We start from the raw sequence: 27763 nt of genomic DNA, 5'->3' as shown, positions 1-27763 counted from the left end.
TAAGCTCCAGACATTTGCTCTTTGTTGACATTTCAATCCCCTATATAACATGTTAATAATTAATAATAATTCATATATCGCAATGAAGATAATAGGCATAGCCACGCATGCTCGGATCACAGACTACTCGCTCTGCTGTACACCTCCATTTCTTTTTTTTTACTAGTACAAACAGTCTGGTGCGCACTATGGCTTCTTTATTTAATTTTATTCATTAGTTATTCCTTAAAATGCATCATTTTTTGTTTTTTTGTCATCACTTACTCATTTTTTTTAGCCTTTTTTAATCCATTCTTCTATTTTTCTTCCATTTCCCTTATCCCCCCCCCCTTTTGTGCGGTGATTCTATCTCCGTGTTTTGCATTTTTCTTTTATCTTCTACTGTATTTACTGGCAGTGAAAGAAATTGAATTAAAATGAGACCATTTTACTTTTGTATTGAATCGAGTCAATGTTCTTTTCATTTCCCACTTCTTCGAATTGTACCGAAGGTGCAGAGACTATTTTAATTTTTCGTTTCTTCTTTTTCATTTTTAAATCATTTATATGGCGGTATAAGTTTCATATTTTTCATACTTTGTTTTTTTTTTCATTTTCATCATCTTTTTGTACATATGAACGAGGTGTATCTGATGCGCAAAATCGAGGCACTGGTCAGTGTTTATTTTATTATTCACTCTTCCCTTTCTTTTATTATTTAATTTTTCTTTCTCTTTATCATCTGAAAATTTCGACGGTTCACGCAATGTAATTGGGGGTAGTGTGTCAGCAGGCACTCGTCTCTTCTCCCTCGATTGTACACGCTACATTCTCGAGTTTGTGGGCTAGGTGTAACTGACGACAGCCTGCGTCCGATTCCAAGGCCTCTAAAATCTGGAAGCAGATGGAGATGTGTGAGGGGAAGTAGCTCATTGCCATGCGATAACGTAGTATGAATGGATACACTTCAGTTGAGTCATTTATGGGAAAAAGTATTGATCACTTATAATTTTTTCCATAAAGTCTAACTTTGATGAGTGTAAGAAATTCATCCATGAAATTATTTCTTCAATTATTGGGGAAAAATTACCAAATAAATGAAGTAATCGTAGAGCGACATTCAGTTCTACACTGAGAGAAAAATGAACAAGTTGTCAAACAAGTCTGGTCTGGGCCAACAAAATCGCTCGTTGAAAATTACCAAAAAAATAATTGTTTGTTTCGAATTTGAAAGTCTCAAACGTGAATAATTGCTCTGCTTTCAATAACAGGGAAATATTTGACTCAAGAGGCGGATTATTCACACAGGACAATCAAGAAATATTTTGTCTTCAAATTACAAGATTGCTGTCACATCATTATTATTATTATTTTAGTAGCGAAGTGGTTAAAGGAGATAAGTCAATTTTGACTATTGACCAGTTTTCAATGAATATCTCGAAATCGAAGAGAGAGCAAAATTTTTCTCATAACCTTTTTAGTACTCAATTCGCTCTACAAAAAAATTTTGTTTGAAACGCAGCAAATAAGTCACTATCTAAAGTTACTGGGCTCAACGGAAAATCCCGACCGACCTCGGAACCCTTCGGGTTCACGGGCAAATCGCGCGCGCTAGTTGGGCTGCATGGTTCTGACACTGAATTCGACACTAAAGAACTGATGCAAATATTTGTATTTGTTCTTCAATCTCGAATTCTTGAGTCAGATTCTTGATTGCATCGACTGATCGAAGTCACTTGACAATTGCACCAATAAGAAACTACATCAAAATTGCAATGTTCCCAGCGAATGGAACCAACGTAATGTCTATACATAGAAAAACATTCTTGATTCAAATCGAATTTTAAGCCCTTAATCGAACCGATTAAGATTNAAGCAAATCGCCAAATATGAAATTTCAGTAGTATCAATCTATTCCTTAAAGAGTATACATCGGTTAGTCAGAGATTCACCTATAGAGTGCAGTATCAAACTAACCGAGTATCGAGTACATCACCGAGTATTATATTGAGTCTAGCGCTCTGTGTAGCGTCTCTATTTGATTCAATTATCAATTAATTCCGAATTAACTATCAATTACTTTGAGTCAATCATCAAGTTTAATACCGAGAGAATCTCAGTGCAGTGTAAAGAATATTATCAAATTAACATTGAGACATTCACCAATTCGCGTATCCCTGAAATCAAGACGCGTGGCTTGCGCCACCAATAAAGTACATCACCAGTGTTTTGTAATCCGCGTGTCTTTAATTTTCACCTTTTGCATATCATGTGTCCTCAATCCGCCCTAATATAGTCTCAATCTCTAACAAATTTATATTATGAAAATTTCGCTATCTCCCTTAAATTCAGAAATATTTATGGAAAACGCAATTAAAGACTAAATTGACTAAAACCGTTCGACCACTTCGCTACTGAAATTGTTTCCAGCAAATTGTGAATTCACAATTATGAATTTCCTCGAAATGTTACATTATCATCAGTGTCACATACTAAAAATTTCCTAGAAATTCCCGGGAACCATAAATTTCAGCCGAAGTTTCTAACAGTGTAGCAAATTTACGTACAGTTCGTCATGTTTGATAGCTCAACTGAATATTCATCATTAATATAAATATTCATGAGCATTTTTTATTCGTTTTTTAAGAGTTCCTAGTTCGGTGAGCGAAACAAATATTGTCCCTAGTTTTTTAAATGAAAAGACCCGTAGAAAGATTGTTCGATGCAAGAGTGCTGAATGAATATCCAATTATCAGTCATTTCATCTTTTCTCATTGAGTCACAGGAAAAAAAAACTATTTGCTAGAGCGCATGAAACCTGTCTAAAACGAGCGAAACGAATTCCAATTATTTTCATAGCCATCAATTTTTGCTTCGGAATGAAAGCATTGTAATCGTGCTGTTTTCACATTCTCTAATTTTTATTGGAAATTATGTAGAATGGGCTGAAACGTAAAAATACGAAGTTTGGCGACCATGTCTGTCGGTGTCAATGTCCATCGCCACCTTTCCGGTGGTCATTTTTTGGAAAATTGAGTAATTAATTGGCTAAACTTATTCCAAAAAATCTGAAATTTTGTTAGATTATAAACCTTAACAAGGACTAACTCTGTGCAAAAGTTCAGCCCGATTGATCAAATAGTTTTTGAGAAAAAGCTATTCGTTTTCAAATCGTTTTTCGCTAATATCTTCGAAGCTAGTCGACCGATTTTTTTTTTTTTTTCAAAATATTCGTTTCGATGCCTTCTATCCGAATCAATCAAAACATATATGCCCGTTCATACAAAGTTTTCGAGATATTTCCGTTTTTCTGTTTTTTCATAAAATCCTTGTAATCACTCTAGCTTGTACAAAAATTGAGATATCAACTTGAAATTTGGACAGAATCTTCCTCTCATGATAACAATCCTTCCTATTGAAAATAAGCTCAATCGCATGAGTAGTTTCCGAGATATTTGACTTTCTCTGAAAACCTTTACTAACGATCTGACAGCCATTGACTACTGTGACAAATGATGGCCTAACAGCCATTAGATACATCAAATTATTAATTTGCAATTTCCTCCCTATTGGCTTTATTTTCCAATATTATTCAAAAACGCTCTTTGAAAATGTTCAGCTTTTTTTCAACATTTTTTTGAATGTACAATCATAATTTTTTAAGACTCCAGGGCTGTGTAAAACTGAATAGCAATTGGAGATCATTTCAGATTATCAAAATAAAAAAAAAACAATCAAATCACGTTTAAAAGATAATCCGCCCGAGCTTTAATCTGAAATTTTTACCAAAAATGGCCAATAAAATGAACGAAATTTTGGTGCTAATTGGAGTTTGTCTTTCACCGCAGTTCGGTGGTTATTGCTTCCGAATGGGAGCATTGTATTCGTCGGATTTTGACATTCTCTAATTTTGTCTGGAAATGATGTAGAATGTTATGATACGTGAAGATATGATGTTTTTAGAAAATGTCTGTATGTCCGAGTTTAATTTAGAAAATATAACAAAGCCCTGCATCATACAGAAGTTTTGAAAACTTATGATTGAATACTAAAAAAAAAGTAGAAAAAATTCTCAATTTTTTCAAAGAGCATTTTTAATTTATATTCAGAATAAGTTGAATAACAAGAAATTGAAAAATGTATCTGATTTACGGTGACAAATGGCGGCCTGTCACCCAATATCAGGCAGGGGGAAGACTGATTTCGTAAATCTTTTCCCACACTGCATAGAGACATTTATTACGGAAAAGGCTCTTTGAAAAAAGTTGTAATATTTTGGAGAATTTTTTAATGACACTTTTATCACATAAAAATGGCAGATGACTACATACCACTGTTTTGAAAATTGACATACCTAGATGTCACTTCCCATGAGGAGTTAGTGTTTCCTTATCCACCATGGAAGATGACAGCTAATAGATAATTTGCCACAGCGCATCAGATATTTGTAATTTCCACTTTTTTCAACTCATTCTGAATCTCAATTAAAAACGCTCTTTGAAAAAGTTCACATTTTTTAATATTTTTTTTTTATCATTCTATCATAATTTTTGGGAATTTCTACATGATGTACCACTCCATTGACAATTTTGGATTACGAATGATAAAAAAAATCCAGATAACATTCAAAAGATAGTACACCCGGGCCTTAATAGCGATTTTCGGTCATTTTCAATACTTGTCCCAGTGAAAAAAACAAGTAGTTTTTAAGATATTGACCAAAATAGTTTTAGACAAAAAGTTGAATATTTCAGGAACTACTTCACCCATCGGGCTGAAATTGTGCACCGAACTTGAGCTTCATAGTATCCACTATAGGTCAAAATTTCACATCCATATATATGAATTTTCCCGTATTATTCAGTCAACTATCCTCCAAATGATTAAATTCAATTGAGTTCAATTAAGTTCAATTGAATTAAATTCAATTGAATAATTAAAAATGAGTCAATTCAATTAAATTCTCGAATACCAACATGTAAACGAATGTTCTTTAAAAATAGTACATTATGCCATCAAACGATAAAAGTATTATCAGACGAATGTGATTATAATCCTCGCCTTCGGCTCGGATCATAAAGTCCCACTCATCAGATAATACGTTTATCGCCGTGTGACATACAATATTTTATGTCATTGGCCCCGAAAACCGGGGTTGATCGAGCCTGATGACAAATGTATTTCCATTGCATAATTAGAGAAATAATAATAATAATAATAATAATTGTTCACTCCAAAAATCATACTGAAGATGAATAATACAAGATATAATGAGTCTAACCTCCACCATTTGCTAATATTCAATTGAATATTCGCTTATTTGGGCGATAATTGCATGAATGATAGCGATTTTCGGTCATTTTCCATACTTGTCTCAATGAGAAGATTAATAACTCCCGAACTACGGTGAAAGACAAACTCTAATCCTACTAAGATATAAATGAATAATACGTTATGCAATCAATTTCTGACAAAGACCCATAGCAATACCATTTACATTTTTTAATTCTGATTATTTTTCCAACCCAAATATCGGGCAATATAATTGGCCCATTCGACATCACGTGGTACAAGCTACAGAGCTTTCAAGTGATAATTTTTTGATAATTTTTTCTGGTAGTTGTTATTTAAAAAACAAAACATCATGCAGTCAAATTAACCCCTCGTCAAACTGACAGATTGAATTCAATTGTATCGTTGTGTTAATTATACAATTTTCGTTTCTCAATTGTGAGTTTCGTCTCATGGTCCAATTATATTGCCCAACATTTGGATTGGAAAAATAATCCCCTGAATACCACACGAGCTTCAAAATTAATCGGGCATTTTCCTCAAAGTTCGTTGCAAACAAACGAAGGAGTCAAGTTTTTCAGGGTAAAAAATCACGAGTGCGAAGCACGATTATTTTCGAAAATAGCCGAATTACTCGACTATTAAACTGCTGGATACTAAGCTGCATTTTAAACAAGATTTTTAGGAAAATTTTGCCAACTCCTTTAGAATTTGAGATATTCATCGAGAACTGGCGCTAGGATGGCATTGACTTCAACCGTTCGACCACTTAACGACTGATTTATTGAATAATAAATGAAATTGGATGGAAATAATATAACGTGTGTCGATATAGAACGGTGATGCTAGCATCAATGAAATGAAGTATTCTATTCTATTCTTTATTCAGGAATATCTTCTATTTTTCTCTCCAATTTCCATCAAACGGAGAGCAAAATCAAATATGAGAATTATTCTATTTATTAATCCTATTTTATTTATTCCTTTTTTGTTTGAATATATTCTCATCTATCGTATTGAGCAATATTATTATTTCATATGCTTTTTAATTTTATCATTAAACTGCAAATAATTTAACCTGTTAACTTCTATTTATTGATTCCACGCGGGAAGTGAGGAAAATAACGGCAAATGCATTTATGTGGGTGGCAGAAAGTGCAACTGATGGTTCTGAGCACAGCAGAATCACGAGCTTCAGGGAATTATTTTTCAAAGCTTTATTTTAAGGATAATCGGGCGAGCTGGGAGGGTTGGAAAAAAAGCAGCCATTTTTTTCTTTTTTTCTGCGTATTCTTTAAATGATGGAACAGGCGTGTGCAAAGTTTCAGACTGCTGGGGAGCATGGTTAATTTATTATGAATTTTTGAAAAAGTGGTCATTTAACCCGTGATCTTATGGAAATCACCAAAAAAACTGCAAAACCCAAGGAAAAAATGCAGCCAAAGTCATGAAACGTTAGATACATTTAGAACATGTGATCAATGATTTTTTGAGTGAAAAAGATTGTCGCCTAGGAGCATTGTTTATTAATAATAGCGAAAAAAGTACAGGAAAATGAAATTTCTGCGCACGCAGCCCAAACGAGCAACAACGTTACAAGTACCGATAGGGCGGGGGTAGCGCGGTAAATTTAAACGTCTCTTGAGAGAGAGCGATGAAGCGTTGTGATTGGAGCTCCCTTGAGCCAGTGGTACCAGCTCCTGGTGAAAAAAAAAAACTACCGACGATGTTGCCACTTTTTCGCATGGATAAATATTTTGTCATTTATTAAAAAAAAAAACAATCTGAAAACCATTCAATGCGTGGAACAGATACAAGTAAAATTTGATAATCTCTAAAAATAATTTTTAATCGGAGATACTCCCTAATATTGCCTGAATTTTGAATCCGAATGGGAAAAATTTTTTTGTTCAGCGATTGGTTTTCTGCAGGAAAACAATAGAAACCCCTCCGCCTCACCACTTACATTTCCTCCTCGCCCGATTATCCTTAATTCAGTAGCGAAGTTGTAAAACGGTTTAAGTCGACTTATCTCCCAGTTGAGTTTTTGAAGAATATTTCTGAATCTAAGGGAGGTAGCGAAATTTTCGTAATCACCTGCGATATGAAAAGGGTGAAAAATTTAGGCGGGTTGGAGAAAAGTGATTTGGAAAAGATGTGAAAATTAAGACCACGCGATTTACTAAAAACCCACTGGTGATGTACTTTATTTGTGGTGTAAACCACGCGTCTAGAAATTTTATATGGGTACACTGTTCGTGGAATTGTCTCAATTTGAATTCGATAAATGTCACTACACTGCACTTGATAATTCTCTTGATAATTCACTGGATTATAGTCTCAAAATGATTGATAATTGACTCGAAATTAATAGATAATTGACTCGAATAGAGACGCTACTAGGAGCGTTGACTCACCCTGAGAGAAAAATCTGAAGTTCGATTTACAATAAGAACATAGTTGAGGCATTTTGGTGAACGATACGATTTTTTTTTGTATGCGGCACATAACATTATAGTAACTTCACCAGCATAATTTTTGCAAATCAAAATGCAGTTAAACTAACCAAAGTTCAAAAGTAACCATGACAAATCTATCGTGAGGAGAACTATAAAATAGTTGCAATGACTACATTCCATTGTAGTAATTACTTCTCCGGCCATAGTTACCGTAACCCATGAAAAATTGTTGAGGACTTTTTGACTATAATTCGATGGTGATGGAATATAGTCAGAAGAATTATATTTTTCTCTCAGTGCAGTATCTGACGGTGATGTACTTGATAGAGCGATTGCGACAATACTGACTGTACAGAGATTGAGACGATACGATACTGAACTCGATGGGTGATTTACTTCGTGATCTGACCATGAACCCGAAGGGTCCCGAGGTCGTTCGAGAATTTTCGTTGAGCCCGGTGCCATTAGATAGGAAACTATTGCTGTGTTTCAAACACACCTTTGTTGTAGCTCTCAATCGGCTCTATAAAAAAGGTTATAATAAACATTTTGCGATCTCCCTTAGATTCCAAGATATTCATTGAAAACTGGTCAATAGTCAAAATTGACTTGTACCGTTTTACCACTTCGCTACTGAATTCATTCTTTCATTTAGCAAATAAAATAAAATGTCGAAAAAATGGAAGAATAATCAAAATAGGTATTCATCTTTGCTACATCTCGAATCTTGAATAAAGAGAAATATCAAGTCTCATATCGATCTCAAGTCCTTGCGGGAGCAGAAACTGGGTCCATGACGGTAGACTACTTTCCTGGATTGAGAATACGAGAATTGTCGATGTTCAGATTTTTAATTCTGAAATTTTTCGTTCAGACATGTATGGCCTCTCGACCCTTTACGTGTGAATCCACTCGAATCCTGATTTATTCAATAGTAAATGTAATTATATAGTGAAGTGGTAAAACGGTACAAGTCAATTTGGACTATTGACTAGTTTTCGGTGAATATCTCAGAATCTAAGGGAGATAGCAAAATTAATTACGAAATTACGAAAATTTCGCTATCTTCCTTTGAGTCCGAAATATTCATCAAAAACTCACTTCACTACTGAATTGTAAACAATCCACAAGTGTGTAAATATAGAACGGTAATGGCAGTATCAATGAAATGAAGTATTCTATTTTTATTCAGGAATATCTTCTATTTTTCTCTTCAAGTTCCATCAAATGGGGGAAAAGAACAAATATGAGAATTACTCTATTTATTAATATTATTTTATGCATTCTTCACATAAAATAATGTTAACTAATATTATTGTTTCACATTACTCTTACCGGCTTTATCATTAAACCGCAAATAGTCGAACCTGTGAACTTCTATTTATTGACCCCAAGTGGGAAGTGAGGAAGGTGACAGAAAATACATGCATGTGGGTGGCAAAAAGTGCAGCTAATGCCTCTGAGCATGGCAGAATCTCGGGCTTCAGGAAATTGTTTTTCACAGCTTTATTTCAACTAATTTTCGCATTTAGCGAATAAAATAAAATGCAAAAAAATTGAAGAATAATCAAAATACGTATTCATCATTGTCACATCTCGAATTTTGAATGAAAAAAAATATTTATTGAGTCTCGTTTCGATCACAGGCAGGGATAGCCAAATTTGTAATATTTTATTACCGTTAAATATTGTAGCCGTCAATTAGTTAACATCCCTCTTAAATTTTTTGAGTAGTTGAGTATCATCAATTCAAATATTAAAATTTTCAACTATTTATTATCAATCAATAATTGGGGTAGGAAGATTGATTATTATTGGTGTGATCGAAAATTTCCTTTGAAAAAATTTGAATTATTCATTTAGTAGTAAATTTACAGGTTCATCTTAACAAATTTTAAATACATCATTATTTGAAAAAAATCAGATTATTAATATTATATTATTTGAAAAATTGGATCAACATATTTTAAACTTTCATCAATGTAAGGGTCAAATTCTTGTAATATTACAGAAATTTAATATTGGGGATCCCTGATCACAAGTCCTTATGGAGGCAGAAATTGGGTCCATGACAATAAGATTTTCAATTCTACAATTTTTTATTGAGACATATATGGTCTCTCGACATTTTACATATGAATCGCCTCCTTCCCTCTCATTCTCGTATTAAGAATAACTATTCTTGATTTATTGCATAGTAAATGGAATTGGATGGAAATAATATAGCGTGTGTAGATATAAAACAGTGATGGTAGCATCAATGAAATGAAGTATTCTATTCTATTAAGTATTCAGGAATATCTTCTATTTTTCTCTCCAATTTCCATCAAATGGGGAAAAATTAAATATGAGAATTACTCAATTGATTAATCTCATTTTATGTATTTTTCTTTTGTTTGAATATATTCCCGTCTACCGTATTGACAAATATTATTGTTTCATATGCTTTTCAATTGGGACCGGTACTTTTTGTCTAGTTTTCATTGGTCCAATTTTGTTTTGGTCTAATAATTTTGTTCACCCAATTCCGGGGAAAAATGAAAAAACATGTAATGCGTGCACAAAACTTAACCAATATATCAACTCAGGCTTTACTGTTGTGGAACGATCAATGGAAGTACAAGACATTAACAATTAACATGAAAAAAACTCGACGTCTGTGAACACACAACTAAAACACACATTAAGGGAATGTGTATTTGTGTTCGTTGTTTACTATTTTTGTATATGCCTGAGAATATTCATGTACATTGATTGTTAGAATGTAGTAGTTTCTATTTTTTTTTTTTATTATTGGACGTTTATTGTGGTGGACCAAGTGGTTTTGGACGGAAATCCATTGGACGGAAATCCATTGGACGAAAAGGTATTTGACGCAGGGTTTTTGGACCAAAAGTATCAAACCCTTTTCAATTTGATCATTAAACTGCAAATAATTTAACCTGCTGACTTCTCTTTATTGAGTCCACGCGGGAAGTGCGGAAAGTAACAGCAAATACATTCACGTGAGTGGCAGAAAGTGCAACTGATGCCTCTGAGCATGGCAAAATCTCGAGCTTCAGACAATTATTTTTCAAAGATTTATTTTAATTAATTCTCTCATTTAGCAAATAAAATAAAGTGCAGAAAAAATAAAAGAATAATCAAACTACGTATTCGTGAATGGTGTTCTAGAATTTAGAATGATGAATATTTTTTATCGAGAATAATATTTGCCGAGGCTCATATCGATCTCAAGTCCTTATGGGGGCAGAAACTCGGTCCATGACGTTATAGACTACTTTCCTGGATTGAGAATACGAGAATTCTCGTCTTAAAATTTACAATTTAAAAAATTTTCGTTCAGACATGTATGGTCTCTCAACCTTTTACATTAAATTCACCCAATTCTCGTTTTAGGAATAAACCTTCTTGATTTATTGAATAGTCAATGTAATTGGATGGAAATAGTATAGCATGTGTCGATATGAAACGGTGATGGCAGCATCAACGAACTGAAGTATATTGATTTATTGAATTATTTGTTCAGGAATAACTCCCGCGACTCCTTGAGTTAAAAATGTTCAATTTTTAATTAAGAAAAAGAATTTTATTCCATGAAAAATTCCAGAATTTATAATTCATCGAGGCAGTAATCTTCGAATCAAGTGGAAATTTCCGTACACTGAAAGAAAAAATTACAAAGATGATTTCCTTGATACAAGTAAATATTCTCTTGTCAATTTCTAGAATCGTGAAATCTCCCGATAAATAATTTTGTGCTCTGAGTTGTCATTTGTGAGATTCTTTTGTCCTGAGAAAATTTTCAAGTGTTAACATAAGTCTTCCCATAAATTTTTGTTTGCATTATATCTAGAATTTAATGGATTGCGAGAATTCACACTTTCTCGATCTGATCAGTCATCATCTCCAACTGAGGAATTCTTGTTTCGATTACACGACGAACACATTCATTATCAATTCAAGTGTATAGAAAAATGATCTCAAGTGTTGTGTTAAGCCTCCCTAAAACAACTTAATATCATTGATGATGCCAGCTGTTCCTGTGGCTTCGAAACGCAAGACATTCATCATATCTCTTGGTACTGTCCCAAATTAAACACGGGAAGAACAACACTCCTAGAAAATTTGGAGAAATGTAAAGTCTCAATAACAAACTCTGTAAAGCCCTTCCTGACATCTACAGATCCAAAAATCCTGAATATTGTACACAAGTTCGTCCAAGCAGATAAAATAAACATATGACTGTACAATGAAATCTAACCACATTAACGAAAAAGTTGAAATGAAAAATGTAAATCCACTACAGATAGTGTAAATAAATCATGTCGATTTTCGAACTTTGAATAATAAAAAAAGTGTTGTGCTCTTTGTGTAAGATTTTATATAATCAAAGTCCTGAGGAAAAAAAATTCTAGATATAACGCAAACGGCATGAATGTATGGGAAGAACAGAATTTCTAGAGAACGATTGAGAACGCTTAGAAATTCTCTCGGGACAAGAGAATCTCATCCTATTGGAAAACTGTTTTCTCTCAGTCTGAGAACGAAATTATTTATCAGAAGATTTCACGATTTTTTAAATTGACAAGAGAACATAATATTTTTTTGTAACAAGTAAACCTTCTTTGTCAAAAGTATTGTTTTCTCTCCGTGTGTCAACTGAGAAAGATTAAAAATCCTTTCACTGAGGTTTCCCTTCAAGACAATATTCCCCTGGCAATTTATAGAATCGTGAAATCTCCTGGTAAATAATTTTGTGCTCACACTGAGAGACAGAAGTCTTTCAACAGGATGACATTCTCTTGTTCCGAAATAATTTAAGTGTTGGCATAAGTCTTCCCATAAATTCATATAGTTTGCGTTATATCTGAAATTTAATGGATTGTGAGAATTCATAATTTCCCGATCTGATCACTCATTATCTCCAACTGAGGAATTCTTGTTTGGATTGCACGACGAACACTTTCATTATCAATAGAAGTGGATAGAAAATTAATCTGAAGTGTTGTGCTCTTTGTGCAAGATTTTATATAAACAAAGTCCTGATGAAAAAATATTCTAGATATAACGCAAGCTACATGAATTTACGGGAAGGGAAATTTACGGGAAATTTCTAGTCTTGAGAACGCTTAAAAATTCTCTCGGGACAAGAGAATCTTATTCCGTTGGAAAAACTTTTTTCTCTCAGTCTAAAATGAAAATTATTTATCAGGAGATTTCACGATTTTTGAAATTGACAAGAGAATATTTTGTATGAAGTAAACCGTCTTTGCCAAAAGTAGTTTTTACACTCAGTGCAGCCATCAAGGATATTTTTTGCTCCATCTATCACTACCCCTGATATAGTTGTCATATTGACAATTGAGGCTCTCGTATACTAGAGGGATTATAGGAGAAAACGTCTCTCTCTTCCAATCCAATATTCCCTCGCCATAATGTTTACTTCTATCGATTATTTCTTCAAGTGACAATTCTCTACGCGTTCTCTCATTAGTTGATCGATTCGATTCACGATGAATGTAGAGCAAATATTTGCAAAATCTTCAATCCTCTCATATGAGATATTAAGGGGGAAATGGGGTAGTTGAACCATCAATATGCCTTTATAAAATCGAGACTGAGAGAAAACAAAAACTTATTTTCAAATAAGCCTTATTAGAAACGGAAGAATCGCATGTTGAGAATCATTAACCCCTGAAGTCCGAGGCTCATACCACATGTTGACCTACGCGTGAGTGCATGTCTCTTTTCAAAGTTGAATATTTCCAGAAATATAGATCTTAACAAAATTTGTTTCTTTATTGATGTCTACAATCAAATCAAAACATACAAAATATATATCAGTTTAAAACCTACACGGAAAAAAATATACTTCAATTGAGCATAAAATATACTTGAATCAAGTATATTATATACTCGAATTAAGTATATTATACTTGCTTCAAGTATATTATTCTTCATTCGAGTATATAATACACACGGAGAGAAATGTTCAGTAAAAATTACGGAACTCACAGTTCGCTCATCGATTACGGAATCGATTCAGAAAATTTAGGTGACGGTATCGTAATTTTTCACAGAAGATTCAGATAAAAATTACGGAACGCTCTGGAAAAATTCCGTGACAGTTTCGTAAAATTTCCTACAACCACATTTCGCTCCGGAATTACGCAAAAGATACGTAATTTTTATTGAATATTTCTCCGTGCACTTGATTCAAGTATATTATTCTTGATTCTAGTATATTTCATACACAATTCAAGTTTTTTTCCCGTAATATTATGTACAAAACTGCATAAATCATCAACCATATTACCTACAGAATACGTTTTCCTTCATGTAAAATTAGCTAATGACCGCAGAGGCCAAAACTAAAATACAAGTTAAAAATTCGGTCGAAATCCTCTCCACAACATTGTTAGTTAATGAACGGATAATGAACGGATAGAATTGAATCTTTTCTTTCAAATGTTCTCAAGGTACTGTTGAGTCCTATGGATCGCCATTCATTAATATTTAATTCATCGATTAGTTTTCTGCTTCCGAATGGAAGCATTGTAATCGTTTGAATTTAAGTTTTGGATTTTTTGTATTATATCGACCCATTATGATCCAAAAAGTCCGAAAATGCAATTTTTAGCCCGTGTCCGCACGTATGTGGGTATGTCTGTATGTGTGTGGTAAAGTTTTCCTTCAATTTTTGAATTTTTTCAAAAATCGGTTGTCCCACGATAACTAGAAAAAAAATCTTCTAAATCGATTGGGTGATGGCTTAAAAAATTAGTTTGGATGTCCCTTTCACCGAGTTCGAAGGTGAAGGCGACAGCAATAATTGTTATTTTCATTTATTCGAAAATTTTCAAAAATTTGGTATTTTTGGAAAATTGGAGTTCCCGAAATATCTTTGAATGTTATGCTTCAAATGAATTCAATCACCGCTTAAAATGTTTGTATTAATGCCATTACGTCGAAGATAAAAGATGATTACGATGGCTATTTTGGTTGATTTGATTTTTATGATCACTATTGAAAATTTCGAATTTTTCATGAATTTTCCTGAAAGTGAGCATGAAACCTGATTGAATCGGGGCTCGATAACGATAGGACTCCCTTCCGTTTCACCCCCCCCCCCCCCCCCCCCCCCCCCCCCCCCCCCCCCCCCCCCCCCCCCCCCCCCCCCCCCCCCCCCCCCCCCCCCCCCCCCCNTAGCCTATAAAAGGCCCTCAAAAAATCTCTTCTAATAAATTCTCCTAAACCTCGTGCTCTCAAAGAGATTCGCAAAATAATGCGCGAATCTGTTCTAAACTTATCTCCTTTCACCTCTTTACCACTAAATTGGATTAAATGAATGAATGAAGATGAGAATTTTTTCACCGGATATCCGCCCAGGATGCGGTAGAGTCTCCCATACATTTCCCTAAAAATGTGAAATACAACCCTCTCCCGTTTAGCAAAAATTTTGAGTTATTCGACCACGGGCGGAGCCAAGAAGTTTCACGTCTCCCATAAATTTCCTCAGATAAAAGTGTTGAGTGTCGAAAGTTGAAATGACTCATCTCACCGAAATTTTATTTCTCAACCAATAGCAAAGTAATCGAAGTGGAGAATAAACTAGTGATAATAGCGAATTACAACATGTGAGAGGGTGGGGCAGAATGACCCTTATAAAATCTTTGATATCTCTTGAACAAACGATCCGAGGGGAATGAACATTTCTGCTTTTTGGGACACGACAATGACGTGATATTCCGCAAACTGCGATCGTCACAGACGTTTCATTGTGCCCCATTTTCTCCTAAGTATAGCAAACATGGAGATAATGAGAGACGACAAATTAGTAATGAAGAATAATAAAACGTGATATCTTCGAAGATCAGTTTTTGGAGAATGTCTCGGAGTCGAAGGCAGGTAGTAAACTCTTTATATAGAGATAATGGAAGACGACACATCAGTAATGAAGTAGTAAAACGTGATAATATTATCGAAGATCAGTTTTTGGAAAACATCTTGGAGTCAAAGGCAGATAGTAAATTCTTCGTACACACCGATAGAAAGGATTAGTTATTGTTAACGAATGGATTTGATTGGAGACGAGGGTCGATTCGGTCTCACCGACTGTTCATTCGTTAATAGTTAACAAATGTGCATTTGAGAAGCAAATTTCTATCCCGAAATTTCGTAAAAATTAATATATGATGATCGAATTTTATTCTACGTTAGAGAAATTTTATCCTGACGCATAATAAATTTTACCCTTCCAGTCCAATAATTTTTATGTAGATAACAACGAAAATTCTAGAACGGTTGGTAAATTTTACCCTATCGGTACATTAATTTTTACTCTACCGGCACGGTAATTTTTATTTTTATCAGGATAAAATTTCTCTAACGTAGAATAAAATTTGATCATCATATATTAATTTTTACTAAATTTCGGGATAGAAATGAGGAAACGATGACTCATGATACACATTTATAGAGCGGTAGGGATAATTTTTATCAAAAATTTCTCTCCGTGTATTGACAACTCTCATTCAAACCAATGTTCAATTATTTTTTAACTCAATAGCACGTCAATTTTTTTCTAAAATGAAATTTTCATCAAAATCGACTTCTAAAATGCCCCAATTTTTACGAGCTTCCTGAAAAAAGATGCCAATTTTCAATTCGAAGTATAAGGAGAGAATATAAAATTTCATTTTTTCTAATATAAAAAATTGCAGCATTCATGTAAACTAGCCAGAAAAACGTTTCTGACTATTAGAGAATGTATTTTAAATATTTCGAGTATCATTTTTCTGGCAATTTCCCATGAATGGTCCAATTTTTCGAATAAAAAAAGACGAAATCATCTGTGTAGAAGTCGAATTTCAAAAAACTAAGTCGTAATTGCTATTGTACCACTGTTTTTCAAACATTTTGAAAAAAAAAAAACAATTCAGTAGCGAAGTGGTAAACCGGTTCAAGTCGACTTATCTCCCAGTTGAGTTTTTGGGGAATATTTCCGAATCTAACGGTGATAGCGAAATTTTGTAATTACATTTATTATAGCTCTCAATCGGCTCTACAAAAAAGGTTACAAAAAAATTTTGCCATCTCCCTTAGATTCCAAGATATTTGTTGAAAAATGGTCAATAATCAAAATTGACTTATGCCGTTTTACCACTTCGCTACTGAACTGAGCTCTGTAACCCAAAAATTGAAGGCCCTGGACTATTTTTAATCCTCCAATAGCCCGCGAATTTTAAAAATCATAGTAGTCTCCTCTTAATCGAATTTCAACTCCTGCCAAATTAAACTTTTATTCTACCACTTTCTGTTACTCCGACTCACATTTTTACCATGTTCAACAATAAATTTTGAGTGTGGCAGGTATGGTCCTCGATTACCATGTTCCCACAGTAAAAAAAAATTGTATATTTCTCCCGTGTAGTAGGAATAAACTCCAGTTGGGTCGTTGAGTGTAACGAGGCAAAATAAATTCAAAAATAAAAGAAAAATTGTTTTTCATTGATAATTTTTCCAATGAAATCTAACTTTCATGGGTGTAAACAATTGATCTATCAAATTGAAATAAAATAACACTATTACAGTTAAGTGGACTGACAAGAAGGGCTAGTGTGGATGTTAAACAAAGAATACTTTTGTAACATCAAAGAAACTAAATTGAATTCATCGGAATGGATTTAGTAATTCCAAAAAAATGAATTTACAAGCAAGAAATGAAACCTTAAATGAAATGATTGTAATTATATAATAGCAATCTTGCAACTTGGGGAGAAAATATTTGTTGATAGTTTCCCTTGTATGAGATATTTTCATCCTGAAACAGCGCCGTCAGCCAAATATTTCGTTGTTGTCGAAAGCAGAAAAATTATTCATGTATAAGACTTTTCAATTCGAATTAAACAATTTCTTTTTTGATAATTTTCAACTACCGATTTTGTTGGCCTAAACAAGACTTGTGTGAGAACTAATTCATTTTTCTCTGAATATATGACTAAAAAAATATTGTTAAAATGCTTTGAAAACATCAAAATAAAATGATTTATTGCATTCAAAAGCGTCATATCTCCGTGTGTATACCGAGAACCCGCGTCTCAATGCCTCCATGCGCGTTCTATTCTTATTATCGACTAGCCCTGAGTAAACACAAGTCAAATAACACCCGAGTGACGGCTCCCTTTCCATATTTCCGCACCAATATTTTTTGTAAACGTTGTGAGAATTCCCATCTCCCTCATATCCAAAGATATTCATCAAAAACCCACCCTCAAATAAAATGGACTCATCTCATTCCCCCGCATATCACCCAAAACACCCATGATATTGAAGCATAAAGTAAATTCCACTCACTTGTTCGTAGTATTTGCTGACGTAAATGTAGAGCTCCTTGAGCGCAGCAATAACGTCAAATTCATTGGCATGAGAATCGCTCAACTGCTGCATGGCACTGGAAATATCCTGATCGGTAATAGTTGGTAATCTCTGTACGTCCTGATAAAAACGTCCAACTTTTTCCCGATAATGGGGTATATCCTTGGCGAATAGTAATTTATTTGACGGTGAATCTTTGCCAAGCCTGTGCTCAGTTGTCGAACAAGCATCCATGAAAGTTTGGGCAATGACAGAGAGACTCGAATCAACAGTCGTTGATTTATTAATATCAAACATAAAGTCTGGATTTTTAATAAAATTAACCCAAAATCTGAGTGGTAGACTATTTGATTTCCACGCATGTGCAACCTCTGGATCTGATATCGAATGTTGCTTGGCAGCATCATCAAGCAGATCAAAGAGCCACTTAACGGCGCACGGTAATGCATCATTGGCAGTGAGAACAGTATTGAAAAAATCATCGACAAATTTCTGTACAGTTCCCTTGGTCGACAATAACCTCGTTAGAAATATCTCGGGTATAGCTTTGTGCGTTCTCTCCGGATGATGATGATGATGATTATGTTTGCTATTAGTAAATCCAATAGTTTGTGGACAAACAGTATCCTCAATTGGTCTAACTAAGTGCCAGAGCCTCTGATTAACTCCACTCTCGATATCACCATTAGCCGTTATGAGTGATGGTGTGTGTTGTGTATCGAAATAAATACCCGGTGGATGTGGATACATAATGGGACTGATTAATCCATGACTCGGTGTCGATGGTAAATGTCCAGTTGAACAGTGATTGAGACGATTCATAGATTGCCGATGATAATGATGATGATTTCTCAATGAACCCTTGTGATAAGTCTTGCAACCAACCGAGAATGCATCATTTTGTCTCGGTATCAGTGACATAACAGCTGACTCTTTGACTCCATAATGTGCCAGTGTATTGATTTTCTTCCAATCACCAGCACACTTGGTCGTCAGATCCTCGTCCTGCAGTGTCAAATGTCCCCCCCTCCCGTGCCGCCACTCGAGATCAACCTCGTGTATCGATGGCCTCAACGAGAACGGTGTATTCTTGTACAATGCATCGAGTATCTTCGACTTGACTTGACTTATCGTGTCGCAATCAAGAACTTTACACTGAATCTTCTCATCCAAATCGTCCTGCATAACATGCAACGTCACAACACTGTGATCAATCTGTTCGCGTAGTAATCTCTCCTCAGAGAGCGAGTATCTAGCATCATGAGTTACAACATCAACCGGCCCCTTCTCAATCTGATGCTTAATAGCCTTAAACAATAAAAATAATGACGAACCAGCGTAATCCTTAAGATAATTGTACATACAGAGTGCCATCCAATTTGTAAGCATCTTCTCAACAACCGATTCAGTGCGTCTTAACATCAGTTGAGGATACTTGGTATCTACTGACTTCTCAATAAGTCTAATTAAGAGATTCATCAGTATATCCGTTGCATATTCCATCTTATTCATGAGTACTATCATAAGCAGTGAAGCAACATTCACTTTGTCCCTTATATTAAAGTCTTTCTGTGTCTCAAGGGTATCGATAAAAGTAAGAAGAAAACACTTGTTGTTAACGAGAATTTCAAATTGTATCATAGCAGCGTCGTAATTAGTTCTAGCATTGTTTCTCGATCGTGGGTCATTCAGAATGGGATGATCAATAACCCCAGGGAAGAAGACTTTCATAATGTAATTCTTGTGATCCAACGTTGGTATACCAGATGACTCTAAATCAGCAGTGAGATCAGTCATATCCGTTTGTAATTCAGCAAACGCCTGTTTACACTCCATCCTGACATTACTCTCCAACGTATCCATCTGTATTTGTATCCTCTTGTACTCTCTCTCAGCCTGTGTGCTCTTTCTCCTATAAACAACTAGTACAAGAACAAAGAGAAATACAAGGCCAAATGTACCAGCTGCAATACCAGCTATTGCTTCAGGTGGTATTGGATACGTCTTTATCACTTCATAGTGAAGATAACCGATGGAAAAACGTAGTGTACGTCCAACACGTACAACGACTAGAGGCAGTCCACGTTCTGTTTTAATTCCCATCTCATCTGTAGCAGCTGGCTGTTGATCTGGTGGTGTGCAAACAAGTTGTGCATGCGCTAGTGATGTGACATTACACAATGCTGTACCAACAGTGACATTGACATCAGTCTCATCACTCGCGTAATTGAGATTTTCACCCTCAATCACCAGAGTATCACCCTTGTAATTCTTAATCATCTGGGGAAATGCAAAGAACTTGGGATCCTCGACGTACGACAAACGATTTCTCAAATTTTGAAAGTGTTTCTCAAGATCCCTGACACTCTCCACATTATCCATAACAAAAGCTATCTTCAGTGCCACCTCATTTTCGGTATTTCCTGCCCGTAGCGATGAAAATGTTGTACCATGTTTGTGAAGCGATCTTACAGCTCTAACTCTCCTATGCCTATTAGCGAATTTCTCAGCTATACTTGGACTCGGGCACTCCATCTGCGTTGGATTCAACACAGTACAAATTGTTCTATTCACCGGCTTAATCTCATTATCAAAATAAACCTCCATCTCTGGCTTCTGAATGGTATCCAAATTTGTACCATGTACTGTTATCATTCTACCACCCGATGCAAAGCTCCGCAATGGTTTGATCTCCATAATTGTTGGATCCTGGGTATAATTGAATGGATTTCCCGTTAATGTACGATTAGCCCCGTCAATGCTGAGGGTTAATTTTTGTATTCTCCTGACACGTCCTGATTTACTCGTAACACACGTCAACCTAGTGCTACTAGCCTGTGTTGCATTAACATGACACGGTAATTCATCGAGATAAGCTGATATTGTACTACCAATATTCAAGTATTTACCAGTTATAGCAATTTGTGTACCACCACTCTGTGGCCCAACGGACGGATATATACCGGACAATTTGATGTCTTTGTAGTGAAATAAAACAGCACTCTCAGTGTATCCAGCGTCATTACCAACGACAACAGTCACAGTATCAGTATTTTTTCTCTCACCAGTGCGACAAACAATTCTAACCGAAACTTCATAATCAACTAATGTACAAGGTGTTTTGCCAATGTGAATTTTATCAGATACATCGGTTTCTTTGAGCCCAAGATTACTTCCCTCGATTGTAACCAGTGTACCACCCTCAATGGGACCACTCAATGGCCTTATCATGTCGATTCTCGGCTTTGGACATTCGGCAAATGGTGAATATAGACACGAGTGTTTATACGTGCAACTATTACCACACCAAGAGCACTCGAATCTCTGATCCCTCGTCATACATAAAGAACAGTCAGCGTGTTCACGATGTGATCCAAGCACTTCACATTTATACAGAATAATTTTCGTACGGTCAACGTGATGATTTGTATTCCACACAACCGTCACTGTCGCTTCATATTCACCAGTAAGTGCTTCGTAAGAATATATCGTTTTGTCACAAACAATGAACCGACTGCTATCAACACGCGCTTGTACTCTCAAGTTGGCGCCCTCAATGGTAACGATACACTGAAAGCCAGTGTGTCCAATTTGGGGATGGGGTAGATTTTCAACTTCGAGAATAATCTCTTTGGGCACATTATTGGGTAGCATTAGAGGCTCGTCACGACGAGAGAAACGTGGACAGTACTGTACACCGTGGGCAGCTAGTGTTGCCTGGCTATGATTATCCCCTGAGATGATATTACCCTGACACCCACTGGTGTTGTGGGTGCATTTGTTATCGTATACACACCAGCTGCATGCCCACTGGGCTTTAACACACTCAGAGCAGACAGTGTGTCTCGAGCAATCGAAGTAGGCAAAATTTCGCGACACAAAGTCTTTATTTGTCTCGCTGGAGCGTACAGATAGTGGAACAAGAACGTGATCAGTGCCATCGGGTATATTAGGTCGTTGTGGTACCGGTGGTGCTGGACAGGATAATCCAAAGCCCTTCATCACAGCATTGATGGGCTCAGCATTGCCAAAGACACATTTGTAATTAGTCCCGGAGGGCAATTCTGGTAGTGTTCTAATTGTTAATTGAACCGATGTCATTTGCTTTATGGGCAAACGGTCTGGCAAAACTTGCTCAAAATCAATACACTGTTGACCAGTACTCAGTGACAGCCATCTTGGACTACTTCTGCTTGCTTTCTGGCATGCACCCCTCACTGTACATCTCTTCTCAAGTGAACACCATCCACAGTATGGATCTTTAGCATCCAAACAACTCGAGCAACTAGTGTAACCACTGCAATGCTCAACTCTGACCTTAGCTATTCTCGTTGTTGACAGTACGTGTATGTAATCACCACTGGGTGATAAAACCATATCAGGAAGTATTTTTTGCTCACTGTCGATTACAATGCTCTCATAAACCGATGACTCAGAGCCCGATAGCAGCACTTTTTTTAATACACCATCGCTTGTACCGAGAAATGCAACAGTGTGTGTTTCAGTGTTAGCAACGGTTATAGATGTTACAAAGGTGTCTGGAAAATCGATTACCGCTTGTCCAACAATAGGCGATACACCTGATATTTTTAATCCAACTTCGCAGAAGTTTAATATATTACCAGTAGTACCAGCCACTGGGCATTCACCGTCTTGTATGGGTCCACTTATGTATCCCATATTACGATATTTGATGCTACCATTGAAACACATGTGTATGTTCTCATTGAATTTTGTTTCAATCTCCTGTAGTGAGTAAACACAAACTGCTGATTTTGGTAATGCCTCGTTTGTTATTCCCTTGCTTGGTGAAAAAACAGATACAAATACAGGATCACCAATTGGTATACCAAGTTGCATTGCTAAATCACTACCAGCAGCAGCAACTTTAGCATCCTGTACAAGATTGTATATCTGTTGTGTACCATTACCAACATCAACGGAACACTGCAACGTAACTTCGGTATAACTGTCGTAATTTGGATCACTTATGCAACTACGGGCTAATCTCGATATATAACCGAGCTCCTCTTGTTCAGGTAAATATGATTGTTTTTGTACCAGTACGAAGTACGCATAATCACTAGCGTTGAAACCATAAACATATTTAACGAGAAAGTGATCTCTGTATTTAACGTCAATGTGCAGTATTGACTGCTTGTTGAATGTATATTTGGCGAATTCAAGGGTGTAAAGATCTCGGCTTGATATTGCTGGTACATCGTGACGGTATTCACCAATGTTGGTGAATGTTGTACCAACGTAGAGGACATTTGATCTGCCCCAGGGATTATAACGCTCTGGGCCAATGAATGCGTAGGTTGATGAATTTTCATCATTGGCAGCTACACTGTGCGGTACAAATTCGGGTTTTATCGATATATTCGACATTTTGTACTTTTCACATGCCCCCTGAAGCAGCGAGCCACATGCTATTAGGGTACCCGACTCAAGGTCAGGTATTAGGAGTTTATTCACGTTGTCCATTAACGAAGTAGTCATCTCTCTGGACATACATCCGGTTGCGTGACACTGGGGATTGTCCGGTCTGGGACCTTTTACATCATAAATAAATCATTTGATGAAACATGATGTTTAGAGTGGAGTTGAATTACAGGAGGGTTCATTAATTGTAATGTAAATACTTACCGGTTGATACTATCTCCTCCAATTGAAGATTTTTATCCAATTGTAGAAGACGATTAATGGCACCAGCATACAGGCGACCAGTTGTTGGATCAATCGTGAGATGATTGAAACGGAGAGGACCCTCACGTGTGAAGTTTGGATCGAGTCTACTCAACTCGAGGCGATGGTGGAGGGATGGAAAACGTGCGACAACGTGGGGATTTTCATCTTGGGGTGATTGAAGTGGCGGTGGGAGGGAGGATAATGATGATAAGGATGAGGGCAGTGGTCCTGGTACCGATGGCACTGGCGATGAGTAGAGGTATGACGAGGAGGGTGCTGGTGAGGGAATTGTAGTTGCATTTGCAATCGTTGTTAATACAGTGACGATGAAAATTGCTCGACAAAGTGACAATGTTATTGCACTGTTTTTCGGCCCTTTTGTCAGGGACATTTGCAACCGCGGTGGAGGTGGCACTGCCAGTAGTATGGGAAAGGGTCTCAGTCCAGAGTATATCATCTCGTATCAGTGAATTGTGATGAAACATGCAGGGGATAGAGAGGTAACGGTGTTTTTTTTTCTTTATATTCTGGAGCGATTGGTTGTTTGGCTCGTTAAAAGGGTGAAAATGGAGTTATATTTTTGTTTCTGTTATTTTGAGAAAAGAGGATTTGGGAGAGGGCTTTGTCCGAATGGCGCTAACAGCAATGCGCCCATTCGTACAACAACATGATGCCTCACTATTTCCAGCCCCTGTAAAATAAAGTATCAATAAAACATTGAGTGACTTGGTGATGGTATATATTTTCAACATAAATATTGAGTTGCCGGGGATTGGGAAGGATGTGGTGAGTGATCGAATTCAGAAGTGCTTTGTCAATATCATTCCTTAATAGGTGGATTTAACTTTAGTAAATTAAATTTTTAATGTTCATGCCAAATAACAATTAATTTGTTTCTGCAATGGACACTCGATATGTGATCTTGTCACCAAACATTTTGATTTTCAAGACGTAAATCAAAAGTGATGTTAAGGAATAGGATGAATGATTGAATTAAAAAATGCTTCTTGAATCTCATTCCTTAACAATCAAATGAAATTTTATTACATTAAATTGGAAATGTTCGGGCCTTTCAGAATGATTATCTCAATCAATACTAATTGTTTTCCTTTCTGAACAAATATTTTTCTTTTTTTTTTGTTATAAACTTATTTTTAGCTAAATTAACAACTCACTAAGTGATCTCATTTTGAAAATTCTGACTTAAAAACGGAGTATTTGGGAAAGAATGAATGAATGAATTAATAATAATAATTAATGTATAAGTTAATATTTAATTATGAAAGAATAAATACGCTCATAAGCTGAATAAATCAATTGAAACAGCATAGACATCAACTTTTAGGTGATTTTGAAGGATATGTTGAATAATCGGATTCAAAAACCCCTTGCCAATGTGATTCCTCAGTAATTAGATGAAATTTCATGAAATTAAATTTTGAATATTCGTGCCTGTCGAAAGGATTAATTCAATCAATACTAATTTTTTCCATTTATTAACAAGCATCAAAATTTTTTTTCGAATGAACATATTTCTATATAAATTAACAACTCACTAAGTGATTTTGTCCCGAAAATTCTGATTAAAAATGTAAATATTTGGGAAAAAAATGAATAAATACACTCATGAACTCAATCAATTCAAGCCTAACATAAATATCAACATTCAGATGATTTTAAAGAATATGTTGAATGATCGAATTCAACAATCCTTTGTCAATATAATTCCTTAATAATTAGATTGAATTTTATTAAATTAAATTTTGAATGTTCATGCCCTTCAAAACGATAATCTCAACCAATACTTTACTATTTCATTACTATTTTTTTCCTTTCTCAACTCTAAATAACCATGATTTTATTATTTTTGTTACAAACATAGGTGCAAGATGGCAAAATGGACACTGGTGGCAATTTTACCAATGTTAATGGCTCATTGAATTTTTTATGAAATGGGATGATTTGTTTTCATGTGGAAAGTGCAATTCTTCTTTTTTGTTTTGCGCCTAGACTGGGCTAAATTGATCAATTTGTTTCTAAGGCATGAAAATTGAAAGAAATGGGAAAAGTGCAAATTTTGAAAAACCAAATACTTAGAATAAAAATGATTAGATACACTAATCGTTCGATCAATTCAAGCCTAACATAAATATCAACTTTCATATAACTTTGAAGAACATGTTGAATGATCGAATTCAAAAATCCATTGTCAATATCATTCCGTAAGAAATTAGATTAAATGTTATTAAATTAAATTTTGCATGTTCATGGCCTTTAAAATGATTACCTTGATCAATACTAATTCTTTCCCCTTATCAACTATACTATTCATGATTTTATTATTCTTTTGTTATAAACACAGGGACAAGGAGGTAAAATAGAAGAAAGAAAGAAATTTAAAAAATATTTTCTGTTTTGATCCTAGACTGGGTTCAATCGACCAATTCATTTGTAAGCCATGAAAATTGATATAAAAGTGCCCATTTTGCCCCACCCCCCTCTACTTCCACCTCAATTAACAACTCACTATGAGATCTCCCAAAAACTCCAAAACGTTTGATTTTCAAAACGTAAATATTTGGGATAAAAACGACTAGACACTAATCACTCAATCAATGATCAAATTCAAAAATCCTTTGTCAATATGATTCCTTCATAATTAGATTAAAAAATAATGAACTTAATCAATACTTTACTATTTCATTACAATTTTTTTCTTTATCAATAATAAATATCCACGATTTTATTATTCTCAGAGGCCGAATGGACATCTGACAATTTGTTTCACAATCAGTGACTCATTAAATTGTTTATGAAATCGAATAATTGGTTTTTCTGTGGAAAGCACAAGTCTTTTTTTTTGTTTTGAGCCTAGACTGGGTCAAATTGATCAATTTGTTTCTAAGGCATGAAAATTGAAAGAAAAGTGAAAATTTCCCGATGATCGAATTCAAAAATGGTTTGTCAATGTGATTTCTTAATAATTAGATTAAAAAATAATGAACTCAATCAATACCTTACTATTTCATTACAATTTTTGTCTTTATCAATTAAAAAAAACCACGATTTTATTATTCTCAGAGGCCGAATGGACATTTGACACTTTGTTTCACAATCAGTGACTCATTAAATTGTTTATGAAATCGAATAATTGTTTTTTCTGTGGAGCACAAGTCTTTTTTTTTGTTTTGAGCCTAGACTGGGTCAAATTGATCAATTTGTTTCTAAGGCATGAAAATTGAAAGAAAAGTGAAAATTTCCCGATGATCGAATTCAAAAATGGTTTGTCAATGTGATTTCTTAATAATTAGATTAAAAAATAATGAACTCAATCAATACCTTACCATTTCATTACAATTTTTGTCTTTATCAATTAAAAAAAACCACGATTTTATTATTCTCAGAGGCCGAATGGACATTTGACACTTTGTTTCACAATCACTGACTCATTAAATTGTTTACGAAATCGAATAATGGTTTTTTCTGTGGAAAGCACAAGTCTTCTTTTTTGTTTTGAGCCTAGACTGGGTTCAATTGATCTATTCAATTCTAAGCCATGAAAATTGATCCGAAATTGAAAAGTGCCCATTTTGCCCCACCCCATCTCCCTCAATTAAAACTCCCAAAACCCTGATTTCCAAAACGTAAATATTTGGAATAACTCCCAGATCCCGAGTCACTCAATAAATTCAAGCCCATTAAATCTCCCCCAAGAATCCGGTTTTTCATCAAAAGAAGGCATTCGTCAAGGATCATATACCCGGATCAAATTGTTTGAAATTCTTTGACACAAAACCCATGCTGAGTGTGCCCACCGACTCCACCAAACCATTTGAAATGTAAATTTATCGGCGCTACCCCATGCCCCCATAACTCTTCCCCACATATTCATAAATAAGGAGTAAACAACAATATCCTTTCTACTAGTCTCGACGGGTTGGTTAAAACGTGGGGTGACAGAT

At 35.2% G+C, this 27763-nt stretch overlaps 1 protein-coding gene across 1 annotated transcript in view; it reads right to left on the bottom strand.

Annotated features, from left to right (window-relative positions):
• Window positions 1-264: 264 nt before the first annotated feature.
• Window positions 265-27763, bottom strand: part of LOC107038790 (plexin-B) — a 28388-nt gene continuing 889 nt past the window's right edge. Inside the window, exons 2-4 of the mRNA XM_015258064.1 lie at window positions 23760-24492; window positions 18090-23665; window positions 265-873 (exon numbers count right to left, since the gene is read on the bottom strand). Coding sequence (XP_015113550.1) covers window positions 766-873; window positions 18090-23665; window positions 23760-24258 — 6183 coding nt within the window. The 5' untranslated portion in view covers window positions 24259-24492 and the 3' untranslated portion in view covers window positions 265-765. The remainder of the gene's footprint in view (window positions 874-18089; window positions 23666-23759; window positions 24493-27763) is intronic.

Source organism: Diachasma alloeum, unplaced genomic scaffold, assembly GCF_001412515.2.
Source record: "Diachasma alloeum isolate Michigan unplaced genomic scaffold, Dall2.0 Dall_scaffold_00288, whole genome shotgun sequence".
NCBI classification, from domain to species: Eukaryota; Metazoa; Arthropoda; class Insecta; order Hymenoptera; family Braconidae; genus Diachasma; species Diachasma alloeum.
This window is presented reverse-complemented; position numbering and strand designations above follow the sequence as displayed.